At 43.1% G+C, this 21,355-nt stretch overlaps 1 protein-coding gene across 3 annotated transcripts in view; it reads left to right on the forward strand.

Moving 5' to 3' along the window:
* The window catches only part of TMEM164 (transmembrane protein 164), a 40,481-nt gene extending 19,848 nt beyond the window's left edge, over nucleotides 1–20,633 (forward strand). For all 3 annotated transcript variants that reach the window (XM_075435409.1, XM_075435408.1, XM_009945220.2), the window contains 3 exons: nucleotides 6,579–6,657; nucleotides 15,507–15,607; nucleotides 15,997–20,633. In XM_075435409.1, the coding sequence (XP_075291524.1) occupies nucleotides 6,579–6,657; nucleotides 15,507–15,607; nucleotides 15,997–16,203 (387 nt within the window). In that variant the 3' untranslated portion in view covers nucleotides 16,204–20,633. The remainder of the gene's footprint in view (nucleotides 1–6,578; nucleotides 6,658–15,506; nucleotides 15,608–15,996) is intronic.
* Nucleotides 20,634–21,355: the final 722 nt, after the last annotated feature.

The raw sequence follows: 21,355 nt of genomic DNA on the forward strand, positions 1-21,355 counted from the left end.
ATGTAAATCCACCTGCTGCTGGTGGGGAGCAGTAGCCCTAATATTATCTCTAGCAGAACTGGAAGAATAGTGTTTCTGGAACTGGTGTTATTTACCTCATGTAATTCCTGTTTTTAGACTTGACTCTAAAAGTGCCTGATCGTGTCCATAGCGTCGTGAATGTGAGCTGGTTTGTAGAATCAAATGGAGTGACCAGAAGACTGTAGTGCCTATTTATGAGACAGAATAAACATAAATTACAGGGCTAGTCAAATACTGAAAACACTGATGAAAGTCAAAATAAACGCATTCCTTTGAGATCAGCAGTGCCCTGAGCAATGCTTTTCCTGATTTTCTCGGTGAGTCTCATCCTCTGTAGTGACAGACCAAGTGTTGTAGTTTAACCCCAGCTGGCAGCTCAGCCCCGCGCAGCCGCTTGCACGCTCCCTCCCGGCGGGATGGGGTGAGAATCGGAAGAGTAAAAGTGAGAAAACTCGTGGGTTCAGATAAAGATAGTTTAACAAGTATAGCAATATCTGTGCGCGCAAGCAAGGCAAAATGAGGGATTCGTTCACTGCTTCCCATCGGCAGGCAGGTGTCCAGCTGTCCCCAGGAGAGCCGGGCTCGGTAACTTGGGAAGACGAACGCCATCACTCCAAACATCCCTCTCTTCCTCCTTCCTCCAGCTTTCGCTGCTGCGCATGACATCACACGGTATGGGCTGTCCCTTTGGTCAGCTGGCGTCAGCTGTCCTGGCTGTGTCCCTTCCCAGTTCCATCCCAGCCAAACCAGCACACCAAGAAAAAAAAAACTCTTTAAAAGTTGTCAGAATTTGGGTATGTCATGAGTTGGAATCCTGGGGCCTTGCTGGATTTTCTGGAATTCATGGACTAGAGAAAATACAGTCGTGTTTCTTGTTTTGTTGTGTTTCTGGTCCCCTCCACCCACATAGCAGGATGTGATTTCTAGTCCCGTGCTGGGCGATGCCTTCACTCGACAGGCTGTCGGCACCAGAGCTGCTCTCTTATAAACTCTGGTGAGTTGTATAGCTCGTGCATGCTAACGCTGTCTTCGGTAGCAGGTGCGGATTCTGATGCTTTCCGTCTGTATATGTGCCCCACCCTAACAGGATTAAGATTAATTAAAAATGAGAACTAGATAAAATTCATCAATAAAGCTGATGAATTAACGATACTTTAAGGGAATTATTATTCCCTGAACTGACTGGATTGTGTGGAACGGCTGGGAGGGTGGATACTGGTTGAGACACCTACTTGAAACAGAGATTGTTTATTGGGACTCATCAATATGCGCACATATCAATTACAGACAAGCGGCTGTATGGCAGGAAGTCCGAGTGAAACACTCTCCCCCTAAAATATAATGAAAAGGAATTGTTGCGAATAAAACCTGAGACGCTGGTTTAGACAGTCATGCAGGTGGGTGGCAGCCCTGCTAGCCCTTTATTTCGGGGGGCTTTGCTGTTGACATGAACGCCAATATTAACAGAAATTTTTTTCCCACTCTGCTCTTTCCCAGTATTCAAATGTACGGGAATGTCTGTTCTGGTCTGTGCCGGATGTGTAAGCTGGGGCCTGAGCTGTGGAACTGCCTGAGTGAAGAGCTACTGGAGAGAGTCCAGCAGAGGGCTACAAGGATGGTGAGGGGACTGGAGCATCTCCCCTACGAGGAGAGGTTGAGGGAACTGGGCTTGTTCAGCCTGAAGAAGAGAAGGCTGCGAGGGGACCTTATAAATGCCTACAAATATCTGAAGGGTGGGTGTCAGGAGGATGGGGCCAAGCTCTTTTCAGTGGTGGCCAGCGACAGGACAAGGGGCAATGGGCACAAACTGAGGCACAGGAAGTTCCGTCTGAACATGAGGAAGAACTTCTTCCCTCTGAGGGTGACGGAGCCCTGGCCCAGGCTGCCCAGGGAGGCTGTGGAGTCTCCTTCTCTGGAGATATTCAAGACCCGCCTGGACAAGATCCTGTGCAGCCTGCTGTAGGTGACCCTGCTTCGGCAGGGGGGTTGGACTAGATGACCCACAGAGGTCCCTTCCAACCCCTACTATTCTGTGATTCTGATTCTGTGATTCTGAGTGGCGTAATGGTAATCTGAGCGTGGGTCAGCTTCTTGGCTGCTGGCCAGCATGGAGGTCTGCTGGCCAAAGGAATCCTGGTGAGGCTGGAAATAGTCTGCTTTCCAAAGGCCACTTATGCCTGCGCTTTGTTTTCAGTTGTTTTCTTTTAAGTCTTCATGTCCGTTTTTAGACCATTCTTCTGAGCTTCTCTGCCAGCTGCTTCTTCTCTGCCAAGGAAGTAATTTGCTATCACAATCCTAAATATGCTGAGAAGTAACCGGTATGTTACAAGGGCAACCTACTAGCTGTTTGCCCCATGATTTTTGTATTATATAACTTTTTATAGGTTCCTCCTCTCTGTTGTTTAATCTGTTCTGTGGCCTACTTTGTAGGTGAAAAGAAAAACCTGTGTTTGTAGTTTATTCTTTGATTACTGATTATGCTTAGAAAATTAGTTACTGATTATAGGTTATGAATCTGAGTTGCTGGTTGTGTCTAAGAAGGTGGCTGGTACAGAATGACATTTGATGTTTAATGGACTTCCTGCTAGGTGTGCTACAGAGAAGATCAGAATCTGGGAGTTGAATTCCTTCTATTCGTTTTTCTGCCATAGTCTGCAGTCTGAGTAGCCGATGATGGAGGGAGAACTCTTGCACAGTACCAGGCTTGAGCTGTTGTTGCAAACGTAAGGCCAAGATACAAATAATGAACAGAAGAAGGAATCCTACTTTCAGAAAATGGAGCGAAGTGGCAACCTCCTGGCCCACGGAAAGCCAGCTGCTGTGTCTAAGGGGTTTTAAACTAGTTTCAGCTACTATTGCGTGCCGTAAGCTTTTGGGGGAAACTCTCACCTGAACATCTGACTTCTGGGCTCAACTCTATTGCTGTCTAGAAGAGGTTTTTCTAAAGCTTAGCGCAGTCCGTGGAAGGGCCTCGTTGCTTCTGTGGGGCAGTAGCTGGCTTCAGGTAGGATGTTGAGTAGGTGCTCAGAGGACTGCTTGCTGGCTGTGACTCTTCACGCTCAGAGGTGCGAGGGTGAGCTCTAGTCCTTTGCAATACGAGTTCTCCTCTCCGCAGTCTCGCCAGCAGTGGAAGCGGCTGCTAGGGGGTTAGCTAGGCTAGCAGAACTGGGCAGAACTTACCTGTTCCTGGGGTCTGCTGCCTGCCCGCTGTTCTTGGTCCTTTCCAGAAGGCCTTTAGCACGTGTCCAGGGAGTGCTGCACTTCGGAATCGTCATCGTGCCAGGCTGATGTGGGGGCTAGAAGCACATGTGGCTGCTTTGAGCCAAACTCTTGTTGGAGGAACAAAACACCATTTATCTTCTAACAGAAACACCATTACAAAATGTGAAAAGTGAATACATTTATTTTCACTCTGATAGCGTGTTTTGATATTGTGTGTTAGAGGAATTGTGTGTTAGAGGAATTGTGTATGTCAGTATTAGCTTGGTGTGTTTTGGCACGTGTATGATTTTATACCAATGTTAAAACCTGCGAAGAGATGAAGCAGATTTGCTTTGCCATAACTAAGAATCTTTAAAGGAGAAAAACTTACTTACTGTCCTGAGTAACAGAGTATGCTCTCCTCTGTGTTCATTCACACTGTTAAGGGAGCCTAGAATATAAGTTAGTAGAATAAATAGGTAAGTAGTCCTTTTGTCTTGTACCATTAGTTGTTTTAGGATTCCGAGTAAGGGAAACAAGATGAAATGGAGGGAGAGTGATGCTGGCAGCTGGGAAGGGAGACAGGAGTTCAGTACAAAACCCCAGCAAATAAATCGACAGTGAGTACCCCGAGTCCAGCCGAGGCTGTCTTGGTGACAATCTCCAGTGATTCTGAATCTCGCTGGGGACAGGGCTGGCTGAAGCGATGTACCGTGACCCTCGCTGGTTTGTCATCAGCGAAATGCGGCTCTGCAGGGAGGCTGCTGGGTTTCCGCAGTGGCATCCGACGGGAGAGGACAAGTCTCCTGGGGCCTGCGAAGAGGTTTCTCTATGCACATTGTTGGAGCCTGGGTTTAAATACCTGTGCCCTGTGGTCTAATATTACTAGAGGGACGAACTCAGTGTTTTGACTTACTTTGTTCTGTGAGTTGCTTAGATGTATTTTTTTTTTTTAATTTCTCAAACTTTACCACTTGCTGGAGTGCTTACTTGTTTTCAGGAGAGGTTCTTTAAATCCCAGATTGATGGGCGATCCCTTCTACCTTGTCTTCACTTGCAGTTTTGCTTTGCATATAAAAGGTACCTATCTGCTATCTGTGAGCGAGTCTTTTTATTGACAAAACAACTTATAGCCAAGACCTTTAGAGCTAGGCAAGTCCGTTGCTCGGCACAACTTCGTAGTTCCTCTTTGGTGTTTGCTCTTCTTGTGTTTGTTGCAGCCTGCCTGTACAAGGTGGGTGCCTGGTTGTACAGCGCTCCTGCTTGTGCAGCTCTACACCAGGCAACGCGCTTGCACAATTAGCCGGGCTTCAGAACAAGCAATCTTTTATAGTGAAAAAGAGATGTTTTGTTTTACACACACACAAAAAATATTATCAACACTACTGCAGCAAAACAACTGTTACTCTGTTCTCAGAAGTGTCCTGAGCATAGTGTTTGTGCGACTGACCCTCACAGCTCAGCGAGTGTGGAAGCCCTTATGAAACCACAGCTACTAAATAGAGAACGCTCCTTGGCAGGAGTGAGGGCCTCATGTCGTGTTGTTTCTATCAGGAGCTATTTCGGAAGTGTGCCAGTTCCAGCTGGGAGAGGTACAGCTTTTTCTCTGGTTAGGAAAACTGCTTTAGCCTCTTCTCAAATAATTTTGATTCCCTCACTTTGCCCTCTGTGTCTTTCAACAAGAGACTGCAAAAGAGGTTTGGATTCAGGAAACATCACGAGTTCTTGCTTTTGCATGGTATTATCTTGCTTGGTTTTATGTTTTGATACAGAATACTTGGAATAAAATAACCCAACAGATTGCATGGAAGATTTTTTTTTTTAACTTAGTCTCCCGAGAGTTGGCTGAACGTCTTGGAGGTTGCCATCAGGACACTGATGGTGTTCAGCAGGGGATGTCAGGACTAGGAGAATCCAGCTGTTGGTTTTAGCATCTTTTACATTCAAAATAGAAGAATTGTTGTCCAATTTAGAAGATCACTGCATTAATTACCAGCTGTTTATTGACTGCTGTTTAGGAAGAAAACCAGACTCTGTTTCAACCTCTGTTTGCTTCTGCTGATGTAGAAATTTTTGAAACATTTCTGTTTCAACGCCATGACTTCAGTGTCTCAGAACGATAATGGAAAAGGAGAGCTTTTTTTCTTTTTCTGTTTTTTTTTCTTCCCAACAGACAAGCCACAACGGTAGGACTTGTGTCTGGATTCACTTTAGCTTGTAGAATGATCGAAGGAGTCTGGCTTTGAACCAAAGCTAATGGCTTTGTGTTATTCCTGAGGGATTTCCTACTTGGGCCGTGCTGTTGTCCGGTTTTCACTTCTGAAAAATAATGGAAAAGTGTGTCTTTTCAGCTTTGTCAGTGAGCTGCAGCAAGAAGTTGAGTTCTGAATTTTGAGTTTGAATCTTTTCTGCTACTGTTCAGTTTAGCTGCTTTAGTTTAACAAACAGATACAGGCAAAGGCATCTGCAAATGGGAATAACTTTCAATTCCAGTGCATCGCCTTTTCTAACTGGTGAAGAGCTAGAATTAGTTGGGTCTGGATTAAGGGACTCAAACTAAACTCAGAGTTGTGGTTCAAGTTATTTTTAGCACAGTGTTATTTTAGCACAGCCTGTCTGACTTCTTCTCTAAGAAGTAACTTGAATTCAACTAAACACACAAATGACTGATTATAATTTCTCAAAAGTTCTCAGCAGGCAAGAAATGCCTGATTTACGACTAACTGGTGACTTGTTTATGTACATCCTTCTGCAGCTTCTCTTTAAATCCAATAATATATTGGTTATTTTATATTTTGTTTTATATTTGGTGAAGCTTAGCAGTTTCACACATACATGCAGATTGCTATAAATCAGGTCTTTTGATTTTTTTTTTGCACGGGCCTTCTCAGTAGTTACTTTTATATATTTATATGCTTTTATATATAAAAGACTTCATTTATAGAGTTCTATCGCTCACAAGGTAGCAGTTATCTTTTCTTTCTTAATAGGCTACTGTCATATGGGTTGTGTTTAGTTTCTGGTTTGATTACTTGAGGGTTTTGCATTGTTATTGGTGATATATGCTAAGAAAGGGAAAAGAGCAATCTTATGTTATTCCTGCTTTGTTGTGCTTCTGGGTGATTTTGAGAATTGTCTGCCTGAATTGCTGCATTGCATTTGTGGCAAGGGGAATGGAATGGGCACAGTTAGCTGCATTTTCAGAGCTCTGACCATTAACATCATCTCTCTGTCAATATACAGAGGTGATAAAATAACTGAACTGAAGGGACGATCATGGGTCATAAGGAGATCGTTCTTTGTAACTCAGTTGCTAGTGATGAAAAACATTTACAAATATTTTCCTTATTCCACAGCTTCCATTTGAAATGGAAATTTATTACATCCAGCATGTGATGCTATATGTTGTGCCCATCTATCTGCTGCGGAAAGGAGGTAGGTTGGCAGTTTATACGTATTGAACTGGTGCCATGCAATGAAAAAGCTGTGTTTAATGGTTACTACACGCTTAACTCTTACTCTTTAACCAATTTTCTCTATGTTGTTACTTAATAGTTTTTGGTGTTATGTTGGAGTTGCAACCTGAGTAACAAAGACTTGTGTCAGGCACTGAAATGGGAATGAAAAAAAGGTCTTTTTCCAAAAGGGATATCAAGAATGTATTGGCATAATGTGCACTGTCTTCTTGAGCAGCATCTCTTCCGTCTTGCACCATTCTAAGGAGTTGGTGGGATGTATTTTTAAGCATTTTGCTTGCTTGGATGTCTCTTGAGAATTACTGCAACTCTAAAATGAGCTAAAAAAAATTTATTATTATATCCCCACGTAAATATTAGTCAGATAATTCCTGAAATTCTGAAGCTCTAATGTAGTGACACATATTAGTGAAATGAGCTAGCTTCCTTGTTATCTGTTCTAGCAAGGTTGCTATCTTGCATTTGCTTGTAGCATGGTAGGCCAGTAAGTCTGGGAATCCCAAATTGTTCCTCTGGCTGATGATTTTTCCAGTTGCAACTCCTTTGAAGGGAGCGCGGGATGGATTCACCTGCTGTGATGCTCTGCCCCCCTCTAGCGCTGACGTGTTTCCAGCTGCATCTTTGAGCAGAGAGAAATTGTTTCATCCAGGAAATAAAAGATGACAATTTATGCTTGAGACATTCAGTAGCCTTTAATGAAAACCACGAGGAATGGGATACAATTTAACAAATGCTCAGAACAAGCATAGTCAGCCTCTTCCATTCTGGTGAATCTGTTGTATTTTATACCGGCAGTCACTTACAGTCCTTCACACCTACTTCACTCTGGGTTTGTAACCTTTTTGTTTTTCACTCCTGAGTGAAACAAAATAAAAATAAATCAAAGGAAAAAGTGAAGTACCATACTTCAAAATATCAGTTCTGTTTCTTTCTCTTACCGGAGAAATACGCCAGTCACATTGAAGTTTAATCCGTCTTTGGTATCTTAAAATTCTGGCAAGTAATGCTCAAGTGCGCAGTAGTAGTAGAAGTTACACAAATTCCTAATCATTGCGGAGAGAGAGGGGAGAAAGTGTAAACAGCCACGTAGGACCCTGCTGGCAATGCCAAACCAACCTCTTGCGATGCCACTAAATCACTTCTTTCAATGGCCATGAAGTTCCCATGTAACATTTTAAGACGTAATTCTTTTGCTTTAAAGTTTGGCCTTGGATGTCACTTGATGAGTTTCTTTGATTTTTGCTTTTTTTGGTTGGTTTGATTTGTTTGTTTGTTCTGAAGTAAAGGTTCTCTGGGTTCTTCAGCACCTCTTTTTCTGGGGCTGATACTGATCTGCAGATTGAAGGGCTTTGTGGTGTAGAGTTGCCACTCTAGTGCGGTTTTCTAAATTTTTGTCCTTTATTAATTTATGGGTATTTGCTGCCATCTAATGTTGACATGAGAGTAGTGACATTTCTAAAAGAACTTTGTTGAGATTGCCCTTGAATGTGTGACTAATAACTCTTCCATTTCTTATGCAGTTGGCTCCTGATCTCACCTGACTGTAAAACCTCATTAGCAAAACACCCATGGACATTTCTAGTAGTTATGGCTAGTGCCACAGGAGACCCCATGTAAGATTTTAATGGAAAAATTACTCAGCCTAAAAACAGTTGTTAATGTTTTGTCACTTCACTAGCACCTTTGTTTAAAGTACTTTGTGAGTAGATCACACCCTTTATCCGAACTGTCCTGTGAAAATTGCTTTTTCATCACTGATGTTGATCAGCATGCAGATTTATTTTTGTATTTTAAATAGAGATTTCCATCAGTGAGTCTATGGATTATGATTGGGAGAAATAATTGAAGGGTAGTAAAACTGGCAAAATGAAAAGGAATGGACTGTGTATGGAATAATAGACTACTTCACTTTTATTGGGAATCTGCCAGTATTACCGATGGCCTTAACAGGATCTCAATCTAAATCTCTTTCTTCCTCTTCCCTTTCCCTCCCCTCTGTCAATATAAATTTCCATGCTTCCCTTGCTAACATTCATTCCAAGTGCCTGTATACATACACCTGCATGCTGGCCTGGGCAAAAAAAATGCTTCTGCACCATGGCCCGGATCTTTCTTGGCTGCAAGAAGAGACTCTCACGCAAAATAGATGTAGAGCCGATATAACAGGCCAGCGTAGAAGATTCCTAACTCAAGACAGTTCTTGCATGAAGTATATCTGCAGTTGGCAACTTCTGTGCTGAATGAATCTTGCGTTGTATCACTTGTGAACCCTGCCAAAAATTATAGTAAAAAATCTGGGCCGGACACAGCATTCCTGAAATAGCTGGGAAGGCTGAGCCAGAGCTGTAGGTCACTGTTTTCTCTTGTCCTTAGGAGGCGAGATCCTTGCTTCCCTGTCAAAAAAAGTGCGAATGCTTCTGTAGGTTCTGGATTGGCTTACGTTGCATCATCTGAGTGCTGGGGTTGGCGAAAGGGAGGTGCGATGAATGAATTGTCAAGGTGAAAGGAAGACGACAGGAACCACAGCAGCACGGATTTAGACCGTGGAACCAACCCCTTTGTTGACAAACTCCTCAAACCACTTCCATCTACAACTAAGCTGGTCTTCGGAATCATAGGAGTATCCTCAGATAATTATACTTTATGCTACTGGGGTGCAGATTCCTGGTGGAAGGCATAGGGAGATGGCAGCTGGGGAAGGGTCGTGTCTGAAACTGCCACAACTATTGCAGCAATGCATTAACCTGACCTTCTAAGATCAAGGTGTTGGAGACCTTCAGTGGTGGTCAGGACAACTTAGTTTTTCTAACTGTATACTCTTAGCATGATGAAAAGAAATCTAGTTTGCACTGCGTCAGCCTTAGAAAGTCAGAGTTTTTGGCTGTCTTGGTCCCTAAGCTAATTTGGTCAGATTTTCGGATGGATTTGACAAGATTCAATGTGCACCTTATTTCAGAGCTTCAGATTGTATTGGAAATCTAATCAAAGTGGAGTGGTTATTTCCCGAGTGCTGTGAGCAAATGGGATCATTCCAGTTACAGCTTGAAATAAGGGTTAATTTATAGCAGCCTTCCTAGCAGTGGAGTTCAGGAGGTAATCTCTCATGTGTTTTGAAATCCCCAGCATCATTTACTTGACTTAAGAAATTAGTGAAGTAGAAAAGGATGTTGGTGTTGAGGTATTTTAGGATTTGGTCACTTTAAGGAGCAATCTGATGTATGAACAGCTGTACCTGAAGTCCCAGGGTCTCAAGTATGCTTAATCAGAGCTCTCTGGACTGGTGTCACTGAATGGTTGCGTGGTTCTGGCACTGCAGCCTGCGCGGGGAGAGAGTCTCCAGCAACCACTCTGTCTGAATGGCTGTGGGAATTCTCAAAGTTCACAATTCAAATGCAGGCTGTCCACACTGCGGAGAGAGTAAATTGGTTTGGTTGTCTTTTTTTGGGGTAGGGGAATCTTCTTTTGGAGCCAAAACTGTCAGTAATGGCCTTGGAAATTCTGGACAGTTCTGTGGTCTGGTCCCATGTATTTGAAAAGCTGATTCACTGTTGTACAGCTGTGCACAAGTGGACAGACATACACACCCTAAGTCATTCAGTAGGTGAGTTGTTTGCTGGAAGCAGAGTCAGAATTTTCTGCTTATAAGGCAAGTGCTGCATCTTTATAAGCAATAAAGAAACTGTCTCTGACTCCAATCATAAAGCCCTTTTCTTTTTCGATCTAAGTGTCTTCAGAAGTGGCATCAGAAGAGATGAGGTTCTGTGGCATTGTCAGGAAGTCGGAAGTTGATGATTTTTTTTCTCTCTCTTTTTTCCCGCTGTCATGGAGCATGCCTCTGTCGCGCTTTGGCAGACGGGCAGAAGCAGCTCGGCGTAGCCGGCTTCCTGAAGGGCACTGCAGTGTTCTCACCTGACGAAAGCTGGGCTAAACTGGAAGATGCAGAACACAGATACCAAGTACGGACGAAAGGCTCATTTTTGCTGTGGCTGTAAACTAGGAAAGCACAAATAAAGCGATTAGGGATCTAAACTTGTGCTTTCCATTGGCTGTTAGGACTTGCCGGCAGGAGTGAGGGATTACCATATTTAAAGACATTTTAGCTGTCATACCCTTTCGCAGCCGCTTCCCCGCTTTGCCACACATCCTTGTATTTAGCTATATCTTTCTGTAGCTTTTAAATGGAGTTATAAAGCAGGCTTTGTTATGTACCTTAGTAGTGATCCAGGAAAAAACCTCAGTGTATACTTGAATATAGTTAGGTAGTCATAAACCTAGTTAATCTTCATCCTCATTGCAGTACTTGATAATGTGCGGTACAGCTCTTTCACTGAAGCTCTTTAATTACCTGAAGACCCTGTTCAGAAGGGTACAAACCAGCATACAGGAGAACTACTACTGTGTGAAGAAAGAACTGTTGCTGCTTCTTTATAGAATATAAAAAATGGTTCCTGAGGAGAGTGGGTAATACAGGCCCCCTGTCTGAGCCGATTCTGATGAGAGAAGCTGGCGTTCAGGGAAGTGGAAATCTCTGTGCGTAGGGTAGCATTTTGAAATCTGCACGTAGGTTCAGAACAGCTGTAGGGAAAACAGTGGGTTTCAGGCTCATGCTCGTGTTTTCCCCTGGAAAGGAAGTTTGGTCTCTAGGCTAGCTCGGTGGGCCACACTGCTAGAATTAACCCTTTGATCAAGGGAAATAAAATGGAAATAAATTTGACCTCACATTTTTATAAGCTTGAAAATGAAGGAATTGTAGTAGTTGGAGGTTTGGATTAAGCAGGTCTACCTGTAATTGTTGGGCTACTGAAGGAGAGTGTGCTGGGCTGGAAAACTGGTAAAGCTTTATCAAATGTAGGGGGAATGAAAGCAAGACATTAATTAGGAAAAAGAGATTATTTTACCACCCTACTAAATTTAAAAACTGTACTATATTTAGGTTGTAATTCTCTACGAACAGGGGAGTAATTTTCTCCCGCGTTATGTTTTCACAGAAATACAAAAGGAGTATTACATTCTATTAAGTTGCGTTCAAGTTTTTACAAGCCTATATTTTGAGAACTTTAATAATAAAAATGACAGTTCATAAGAACACTAGAACTAGCACAAGATGTAGCAGGGGGGGAAGCAGTATAAAAGAAATAGAATCTCTTTGTTGATCTTTCTTTAGATTTTTAAAGCCGTGTTTCCGTGTCCTAGATGGCAAAATTAACCACGGTCAAGGTCAGCAAATTCAGAAGCAGGTGATGAGCCTGAAACTCTTCAGTCTATATGAAACCCTTCCAATCAATACTATTGAAGTAATGAAGTTTAAATTAAGTGGAAATATCCATTGCCTTGCTATTTCAGCACAAGAGCAAATACGCAGCCTACTTGGATGACCCTGAGTTGGAATGGTCTCAACACTCTGAGCATTTTTGAGAATGAGATTAGTGCCAGGCTGGCAGTTGGAATAAATTAACGTATAAGAGTTGCCTGTGATCCTTAGTGAATAGAGAGTGCAACTCGCTGCTGCCTACTGAGATGGGTTCCTATGTAAGCAGCAAGCAGCTTTTGCCAAAGCCAGCGCAGGCCATTGAAACAGCCGCCCGGCTGGGTCTGGATTTTCTGTTTGTGTGATTCTGTTAACAGACTGTGCACTACAGAAAACAGACCACACCGGTCCCTTAAGCAGCCATCTGTTGAGCAGCCGGACCGCAGGCTGAGAAAATCTGTATTTATTTATCTAATGAGAAATGTGCAGAAAGTATCCCAGGTATGAACTGAAAATTAGTTTCCCAAAGCACGCTTGGGAATCCAGAGCTCTCCGAAATGTTTTTGTGTGGAGGTCGTTGCTTCCTTTGTCCCTTGATGTCCGCGTAGTGACACTACTGAAAATCACGCTATTGTTTTCAGGATTGCAAAGTCTTGCAGGGAGGGATTTTGCTATTATATAGTGATATCAAAAGTCTGTAGAGGGTGAGAGTTGCTAATGGATTTTCTGAAGTTTTGCAACACAAATTGCAGCGTGAAATTCTTTGCTGGAGGAACCTGAACAGCTCTCCTGAGTGACTTCTGTACCGTGCTTCCCTGACTAGAGGGAAGCTGGACACGAGAAGCTTGGGTTCAAAGCCAAATTATGCCGCTGATCTGTTTTTTTGTCATCTTGTGCAGTTTCCTTAGTCTTTTAACGACTGCTTTCTCCCTCCAGTCTTGTTTCATAGCTGGGTTCACTTGTCTATTTTAGTGTTTATATACTACCTGCACTGCGAGTTCCCCAAATATGAAGGTCTCTGGGTTCTAGCTTTTCTGACTTTTTACATCTTTAGACTACCACCATCTGTTCTCAAGCTTTGTAGATTACTGCTGAAATAACACAGGCAGCTGGCAGCCAGGTGAGTTCACATGAACCCACATTTGGTGTAGCACTGCTCTGCCAGTTCCTGGGAGCTGTTTTAGATACCTGATTTAAATTCTATTTTGTGTTTTGCATCTGGGTTAAACATGCACCTGAAACTGCAAAGACAATACAAAAAACCTTTGCAAGTCAAGCGATGTTTTCTTTACAGCTGAGGAGGGAGCACAAGAGTTTCTGTGTAGCTTGACCAGGTCATTTAAAGTTGGTGCAGCCAAAACCAGAGCCATGGTCTCCTGAACTCTGACACCAAGGCTAGTTGCTGCTTCTCTTGCTCTCTGTAATGAAAAACTATATTCAAGGTGGTATCACATATCTGATGTTTTCAAGCAGTGGAGTTGATGAATATCATTGCTATTTAAGTAAAGTCTCCCGTACCATTTTCTAAATAGGATCTCTTAGATTGTGCTTCCTAAGTATGTTTGAAGAACTAGTTGTGAATTTTTTCCCTGTAACTGTAGAGCACTCCACTGAAGTTACTCACGTAGAGTTCACTTTTACCTTTGGGTTTTGCTTATAGTTCAGGCACTTCTTCTGACCTTCACCTACCCACTGGATAAGAAATCTTATAAGCTGTCTTATGCTTTCCAAGTAGCTTCTCTGCTCGTGTTTATCGTGGTTGCACCAAGTCACAGCTTGCTTACTAAAACATGATGTGTGGTTGTATCTTGGGTAATTGCACTCATATTGTTGCTCATTAAAGTCAGTGAGTGACCTATGGGGTGCATACGTGCTGGTGTCATGCAGGTATGCAATCAGCTCCTTACTCTGACTAGCAACAGAGAAGCTATGTTATTCTGAGCGGGCAATGAACAGATGTACAGCTTTAGACAACAAAGTGTGGGTGAGCTTGAATCTGTAATATTCACAGAATTATATTTAAATTAGATTATTTCAGGTAGCTACTGCAAAATCAATCTGAACTGGCATGATGGTTACAAATTCTGCAGAAAAGAATTGTAAAAGGGCACCAGGGATTGAGAAAGCCGTCCTTGAGGGATTTGAAACCTGAGACAGCATGCACCATTAGATAGTGCTGGGGTAAAGCAAGTCACAGCAGTTATTTGCCTGTGTCTGCGTATGATACCGTACGTAGACATACTCATACCAGCTGTAGTCTGGTGAGTTCTGTCACAGCTATAGCTACGCGTGTGTAGTTACCGGAGTTCAGCAGCCTTGGACGGTACGTGCTGAAGGCTGTTGGCTCTTCCTGGTAATTACTGAGTGTGCTGGCTAGCAAAGGCTAATAGGAATATTGCACTCTGTGCTGTAAGCTGTCCTTTGAGTACTGGATACGCATTCCAGTATTTAATAATATCTAGTGGATCAGAGAGCAGACAAAGGCAGATAAAAAATGCCAGTGTATTTTTATAATCATCTGAAACTCTACAATTGCTTAGAGCAGCTGAGCAGCATAATATTGTGCATCCTTTTCTTTTGCATCCCTAGGCTATTACAGTCATAAGGAAAATAATATTTTTCCCCATATCTTACACTGAAATTTTCATGTCTGCTAGTAAGAGTCTTGAGAACTCTGTAAACTGTTTTTTTTTCTCGTCATGTTATGTTTGAATATTTAATTCCCAAAATAGTCTTGTATCTAAGGGTACTTTTATTAGATCGGATTTCCTTGGTACATTCCAGATCATATGAGATTGTGTTTTGGCAGTAAATTGACAAAACTGAGTTTCTGGAGGAGAGAGAAGGGTGAACCCAGGAGTAATGCGAGATCTGCTACTTCATCTGAAAGGAAAAAAATATTTTACAGAATCTGTGATATCTACTGATTATAAAACTGCTTGCAGTGTACATCTGAAAATATCACCACAGCAGTTTTCATTTAAAGGCACAGTCTGTCATTAATGGACTGACTAGTTGATACTGCGTTTCTGTTCCTAGGCATTATTGGTGCAAGTCACTCTTTAATAGTTGTTAAGCAACCACAAAATTAGGAAATGGCAATTAGGCTGTGCGCTAAGGCAGTGCTGTGCAGGAAAAACCGCTGCCTAGGTCGGGTCCATGCATGCCGAAGTCATAGCCCCCATAAGAAGCAGGTGTTTAAGTATAAATAATTTGATTTTTATAGTTTCATTGTATACCAGTACTGTATTTGAAAATCGTTTAGTACTTGGTAGAAGGAAGAATGAGGTAAAAATCACTGGTGCTGGTGAAAAATAGGCAAGCTTCATGAGGTAACACATTGTGCGTTTCACTGCTGGACCAGAAGGAGGGAACGAACTGATGAGGACGCTCCAGGTAAGAAATAAGGCTTGCAAATATTAATTAGTGTAATGGTATTGAGGTTATCAGCTAAAGCCAGATGCCCTGACATCCACAGAGGAGAAGAGAGAGGATTATTTGTGAGGGTTTGATGGACACAGCAGTTCAGCTGAATACTAATGTATTCCTTTCTTTTCAAGGTGTCTACACTCCAGAACCACTCTGCAATTTCTGGTGGGCTCTTTTATCCACAGGGTTTATGTTTGTGTATCATTTTAGCGTCTTGCAGATTCTGGGATTGGTAAGTAAACACAGGTTAATAAATGGAGAGTTTGCAAGTACATTGAAAGTAAAAACACTGGCTTGTTTTTCAAAGTGTCCAGATACGTATGGATAAGACTGCATGCAAATTCTTAATTGCATGTTCTAATGGACATTTGTATCATATCTCACAAGTATTGGTAAAGTATTTCATAAATGGGTTATGTACCTGCATAAATCCATCTATTAAATGCACAACGGAATTTGGATCTGCTTTCCTTCTGAAAGCTGCCCTACTTGTGGTGAACAAAGGATTGTCCCCGAAACATTTTTGGTTATGATGGTAATTTCAGAATTACCATTTTAGGTGTCTGAATCAGTGCAACACAAAGAAGTTGTTAATTTGTAAATTTGTTGTCACTTTCCCAGGTTACAGAAGTGAATTTGAACAACATGTTGTGCCCAGCCATCTCAGATCCTTTCTATGGGCCCTGGTATCGAATCTGGGCATCTGGACATCAGACTCTCATGACCATGACTCACGGGAAGCTCATAATCCTGCTGTTTCACGGTGCTGTCCCCATCTTTAAAAGTAGCGTGGACTTGCTTAGACTCCCAGCTAAGAAAATAGACTGACATCTCTCCCCACGGAGTTGTGTACACAGGAAGCAGAGATACTGGAAAACAAAGAGGAGGGATGAGAGGACAATGTGTTTATACTTCTCCCCACAGTTTATTGCCTCAAAAACACCTCTGTCGTGAAGTGAGGTTTTTTTAACTGCTGTTTCTCACTGCCTATTGCCAATGGCAAAATCAGTGGCCTTATTCTGGAAAAGGTTTGTGTTTTATACATTTTACATGGATTACAGTGGAATCTTGCTAAGCCACCGTTTAAAATTAGGCCAGGATCTGTCCACATTCCAGCAAAAAAGTGGCAGTGCTACCTCGTTTTGACTTATTTTCTATTAAATGTAAGTACACTTCTATCACAGGACAGGAAATAAAGCTGAATTGCAACACTCCCCTGATGTGAACAGAATGCATCTTGAAGTCCATCGCCCTGGCTTGACTCTTTGTACTTGAATGTTGCAGAATGGTCACAGTGAAACGACGTACGCTTATTCTCCCAGCCATTAAGTGCAAAACAGTGAGGTTCTACTGTATTTTCTTTAAGCTGGTTGAAAATGTTGGGGAACAATAACTCATTCGGAATTTTTTTTAATTTCTTTTTTGTCAATTGACTACTTAATTTCTGAGCTGCTGGGGATAAATATCTATCTGGCTAAGTCCCATCAGATCTTGATGTTTTGGAGATGGGTTTATTTGAGTGGAAAAACACCATGTTGAAATAATTTCAAAAGCCTATGTTACATACAAGCTATGATAAGATATTTCATCTGCTGTTCTGACCTCACTTTGAACAAAATGTTTTTTTCACTTAGCTTAGACTGGAGAGGGAGTGGAGATACAAAGCCCAATGTAAACCTCAGCGTTTTCTTTTCTTTCTTACTAGCTTTTGAAACATCCCTCCTCTGTGTTCTACACTGATCCTCACACAGTGGAGTGGTTGGTGAAGACACAAAATGTTCTCTCTCTACAACTCTAATACATTTCGTATATTGATTTTTAAATACAGGTATTAAAAGGAACGTCAAATCAGTGCAGGCCTCTACTGAAAAGCACGTGTTCCAGTTTACTGGTATGACTAAATCTTCCTGTCCACCTGTCATTTGGAGAACGGGATGGAGCGAGGCAGAAATAAGCAGTAAACGCGTGTACCTGCTCAAGTTTTCCAAGGCTAGAGGACAAACTGTTGGGCAGACGGATGGGGAATCTCGAGGGTGTTCCTCCAGATAGATAATTGAGTCTGTTATGCAGACTTGTGTTTCAGGGCTGCAGGAATCTTGTTGTAGAAAAGTTTGCTGCAATTTATAGATTCATTGCGTTGTCAAAGCTGTGACTTGTAAGATACAACAAAACCATCATACCTCCTCCAGCTGGATCGCCTGAAGATATATTCTGAAGTTAAGGTCATTTATACCTCAAAAAGAAACAGTAAGAATGACAAGTGGTTGACGTTTTTCTTTTTCCCCTTAAGGAAAAATTTTCAGTGGAGAGAGAACAAATGGCTACTTCCAATATCTTCACTCCGTGTGATTAAAAAACAAAAATGTACACCTCAATCGGAAATATGTTGTCCCACGTTCTAATTTACAAACTGGTTTCTGGCTTTCTTCCATGTCTTGCCGTGTGTGTGTCTATATATATATATATATATATATATATGTAATAAATATATGGCACTTTCACGACTTGCCGACGTGTGACAAACACCTAAACTATCCATTGAACATGCATAGCTAGGTTCAGTTACACAGGATCCTTCTCTTTTTACTCAGAATTCAACTTCAGAAAGCAAAGCATCTGATAATAAGAACTGCCAGCACAGACAGTGAACTGTCAGGTGTGGATCCAGCAAATGCCGGAGTGTATCACTTCAGCAGAGCAGGGCAGGTGCTGCTTAATTCTTTGTGGAGTGGGGCCTAAAGAAAGAAGGCATCGGTGTGGAAGGCCCGAGTCCGTCGGTGGCAGGCCACTCGATGCGCTGCTGGAGTGACGGAAGCTCTGGCTGTTGATTTCGGCAGATTCGGAGTTGCAGGGTGAGGCGGAGGATGTTGCTGGGAGGTGCCGGGATGCGCAGTGCTGGGTGTTAAAGTGTGCTGCCTGTGAATGTGCGGCATCTCCTCGGGACAGCTGAGTGAAAGACACAGATTGTGCCCTCCCCATGGGGACTGTCAAGTGTACCGTGGTTTGCTTATTTACTGAAGAATTTGGCAAAATGCCTTATGTTGGATTCAGTCCTGTTTAGAGGGATGTTTGGTATTACAATAGGATGATTTTTGCCAAATTTTGCAAATGTTATTTAGCATTATTATTTGCTTAACTTTACCACTTTTTGGGTGTTTTTTTAAAGAATCTTTTTTGTTTCTTATTTTTTTTTTTCACAACTTTGTAGCTGCTGGAAAAATTTCTGAGTTATTTTGAAAATAGCAGCCTCCCCCCCCCCCCCCCTTAACTACAGCATTTCCTGTCTCTAGTCATATGCTCCAGGGCATTCTAATGAAGTATAAAACAGCTGCTTTTTGCAACCATTGGCTGCCTCTGGTCAATTAAGACTGCAGAAGTATTTAAATAAGCTCAGGTGTCTCTCCCAGTGCAGGCTGATGCTTGGAATGCAAAATCTGTGAGCCCTTCTGCCTGACTTAGAATTCAGTAGTGGGAATGGCAATGTGAAACGCAGTTAACAGGACGGCAGTCCCTGGGGCCGTTCGGATGGAAGGATTCTCATCGTAGCTGTACCCCTTGCACCATCGACTTCTGACAGCAGAGCCACTGTAGGTGACTGCTCCTGCCTTCCTCCCACCCCCCATCATAGATGTCTGCTTCCGTCACTGTGCTGAGACTCCTGCTTCTCTCTGTTGTGCTGGTCCAGTTGTTCGGAGTCACGCTGGAAATTTCAGGCATCATTTCACAGCGTGGAGTGTGCTTACAGAACTACTCATCAAAGCCAACGGGGTGCTCACAGTCCCCTTCCAGACCTCACCAGTGCAGGTTCTGGAGCTTATTGAACTCTTCTATGCCAACTGAAGTTGCTAAAATGGCTAAAAAGTAGGGAGGTAAACGAACTACTAAGTAAGGATTTTAGAAGCATTGGAGCTGCCGTAAAGGAGTTGAGTGGGGCAACTGGAGTCGGGAGGGAAGGCAATGGAACCTTCACCTCTTGTTGATGGTAAGCTGTTGGCTCTTTGCTTGTTGTACAGTAGCAGTGAAGCTGGCTGAATTCGAATAGAATCATTTAGGGGGGGAAAAGACCCTTAAGACCATCGATTCCAACTGTAAACACTGCCCAGTCCACCACTAAACCATGTCCCTAAGTGCCACATCTGCATGTCTTTTAAATACCTGCAGGGAGGGTGACTGCACTACTTCCCTGGGCAGCCTGTTCCAGAGCTTGACAGCCCTTTTGGCGAAGAAATGTTTCCTAATATCTAATCTAAACCTTCCCTGGCACAGCCTGAGGCTGTTTCCTCTCTTTCTATCACGTGTTACTTGGGGGAAGTACAGCCTCCTTTCAGGCAGTTGTGGAGAGCGAGAAGGTCTCCCCTCAGCCTCCTCTCTTCCAAGCTGAACACCCCCAGTTCCCTCAGCCGCTCCCCATGGGACTTGTGCTCCAGACCCTGCACCAGCTTCATTGCCCTTCCCTGGACATGCTCCAGCACCTCAGTGTCTTTATTGTAGTGAGGGGCCAAAAAGTTAAATTATTCCCTCGCCCCTTTTTGAAGACCTTTTAAACATAGTGTTTCATTTTGGTCTATGGTATGGCACCAGAAGAAATTGTATTGGCACAGCTGAGAGGGAAGTGTCACAGAAGGTGAAGAATGAGTCGGAATGGGAGCAGAAAGGGAACCAGCTTCTGAAGGTAATGTTGTGGAACTTCATGTCCTTTATTCCTCAGCTGGCTCCAGTAGCTGTTTGGAATGTGCGTCAGACAGAGCTTGTTCAGTGTGCAGGATACTGGTTTGAATGGGAAAGCACAATTCTTCATCTCCGTAGGGTTTATTTATTCTCCTCCCTGGTAAAGGCCAATTTTCTTTTCCCTGGATGGCTTATTTTATAGGCAGTTATGCTATACGCATGACTTCTTTAGTTGCTTTTATGCTTATTTATGCTGGAAATTAAAAGAGCAAAACTATACTGCTCTTCTTGACAGCTAATTGGCATTTTCTCCTGTGAGATGACGCACACAGTCTGTGTCAGGATAACTTGAAGCTGTTGCCCTGTAGCTGGTGATGAGATTTCACACTGCTGCAGTGTACACGTGGAAGGGCAGTCCGGGTCCTGCCCCATCAAATGGTCTGAAATCTTCTGTCACAGTACGAACAGCTACGAACACATCAGCAACAGCTGTGGGCAGAGCAGCCCGGTCCCTTCAGCAGCAGCGTACGCCGAGTGTCAAATCTCACCCTGAAGTGGATGGATTTGCTGCTCACTAGCAACGTGGGCACAATACCAGAAAAATTCCTGGTGCGATGTGGATGCCTGGACTTCACCGAGCTGTTGGTATGTGCTAAGGTGTCGGAACAGAGCCCTTTACTCTCCTCGTGTTTAGTACTGTAGGCACCCAAACAAAAGAAATAAGGAGCGATGAATTTGATTACCAGTGAATGTCTGCCTCCAAACATGTATATATAAATGAAACATGATTAACTACAATAAACTCATTTACTGATTGGTTTATGAAGCCTTAAAGTAAGCAGAAAAGTGAGCTGGTAAAGTTTCTGCACCCACCATAACATCTGGCGCTTCAGGCTGTGAGTCTGGAGGTTATTGTGCCCAGGGCACGCAGTGCTGTTTGTCGGGGACTGAGACACCGCGGGCAATGTTTGAGCTCGATGGGTTTGTTTAAATTCCTCCTCTTTAAGCACCGAAGAAGAATTTGCGTCTTGTTTCTTTCGCAGGGTGACCGCGAACAGCTTGTGTCCACGCTGGTATAGCTCACTGAAAGCCACGGGCTAGGCACACACCCCTGTGCTTTGGTTCATGGGGCTTGCCAGGCGCTGCTCGTAAGCCAAGCCGCCGCGCGCTGGAGCAGCGGCTGCCTTGCTGAAGGCGGGAGGCAGGACCAGTCAGCCCACTGGCGTACCGTCAGCTGCTCGAGTACCTCTGCGTGGACCTCTCCCTTTGTTCTGGCCACAATCAGGGATTTGATATTTCTGTATATTTGATA

Source organism: Opisthocomus hoazin, chromosome 14 (assembly GCF_030867145.1).
Source record: "Opisthocomus hoazin isolate bOpiHoa1 chromosome 14, bOpiHoa1.hap1, whole genome shotgun sequence".
NCBI lineage: Eukaryota > Metazoa > Chordata > Aves > Opisthocomiformes > Opisthocomidae > Opisthocomus > Opisthocomus hoazin.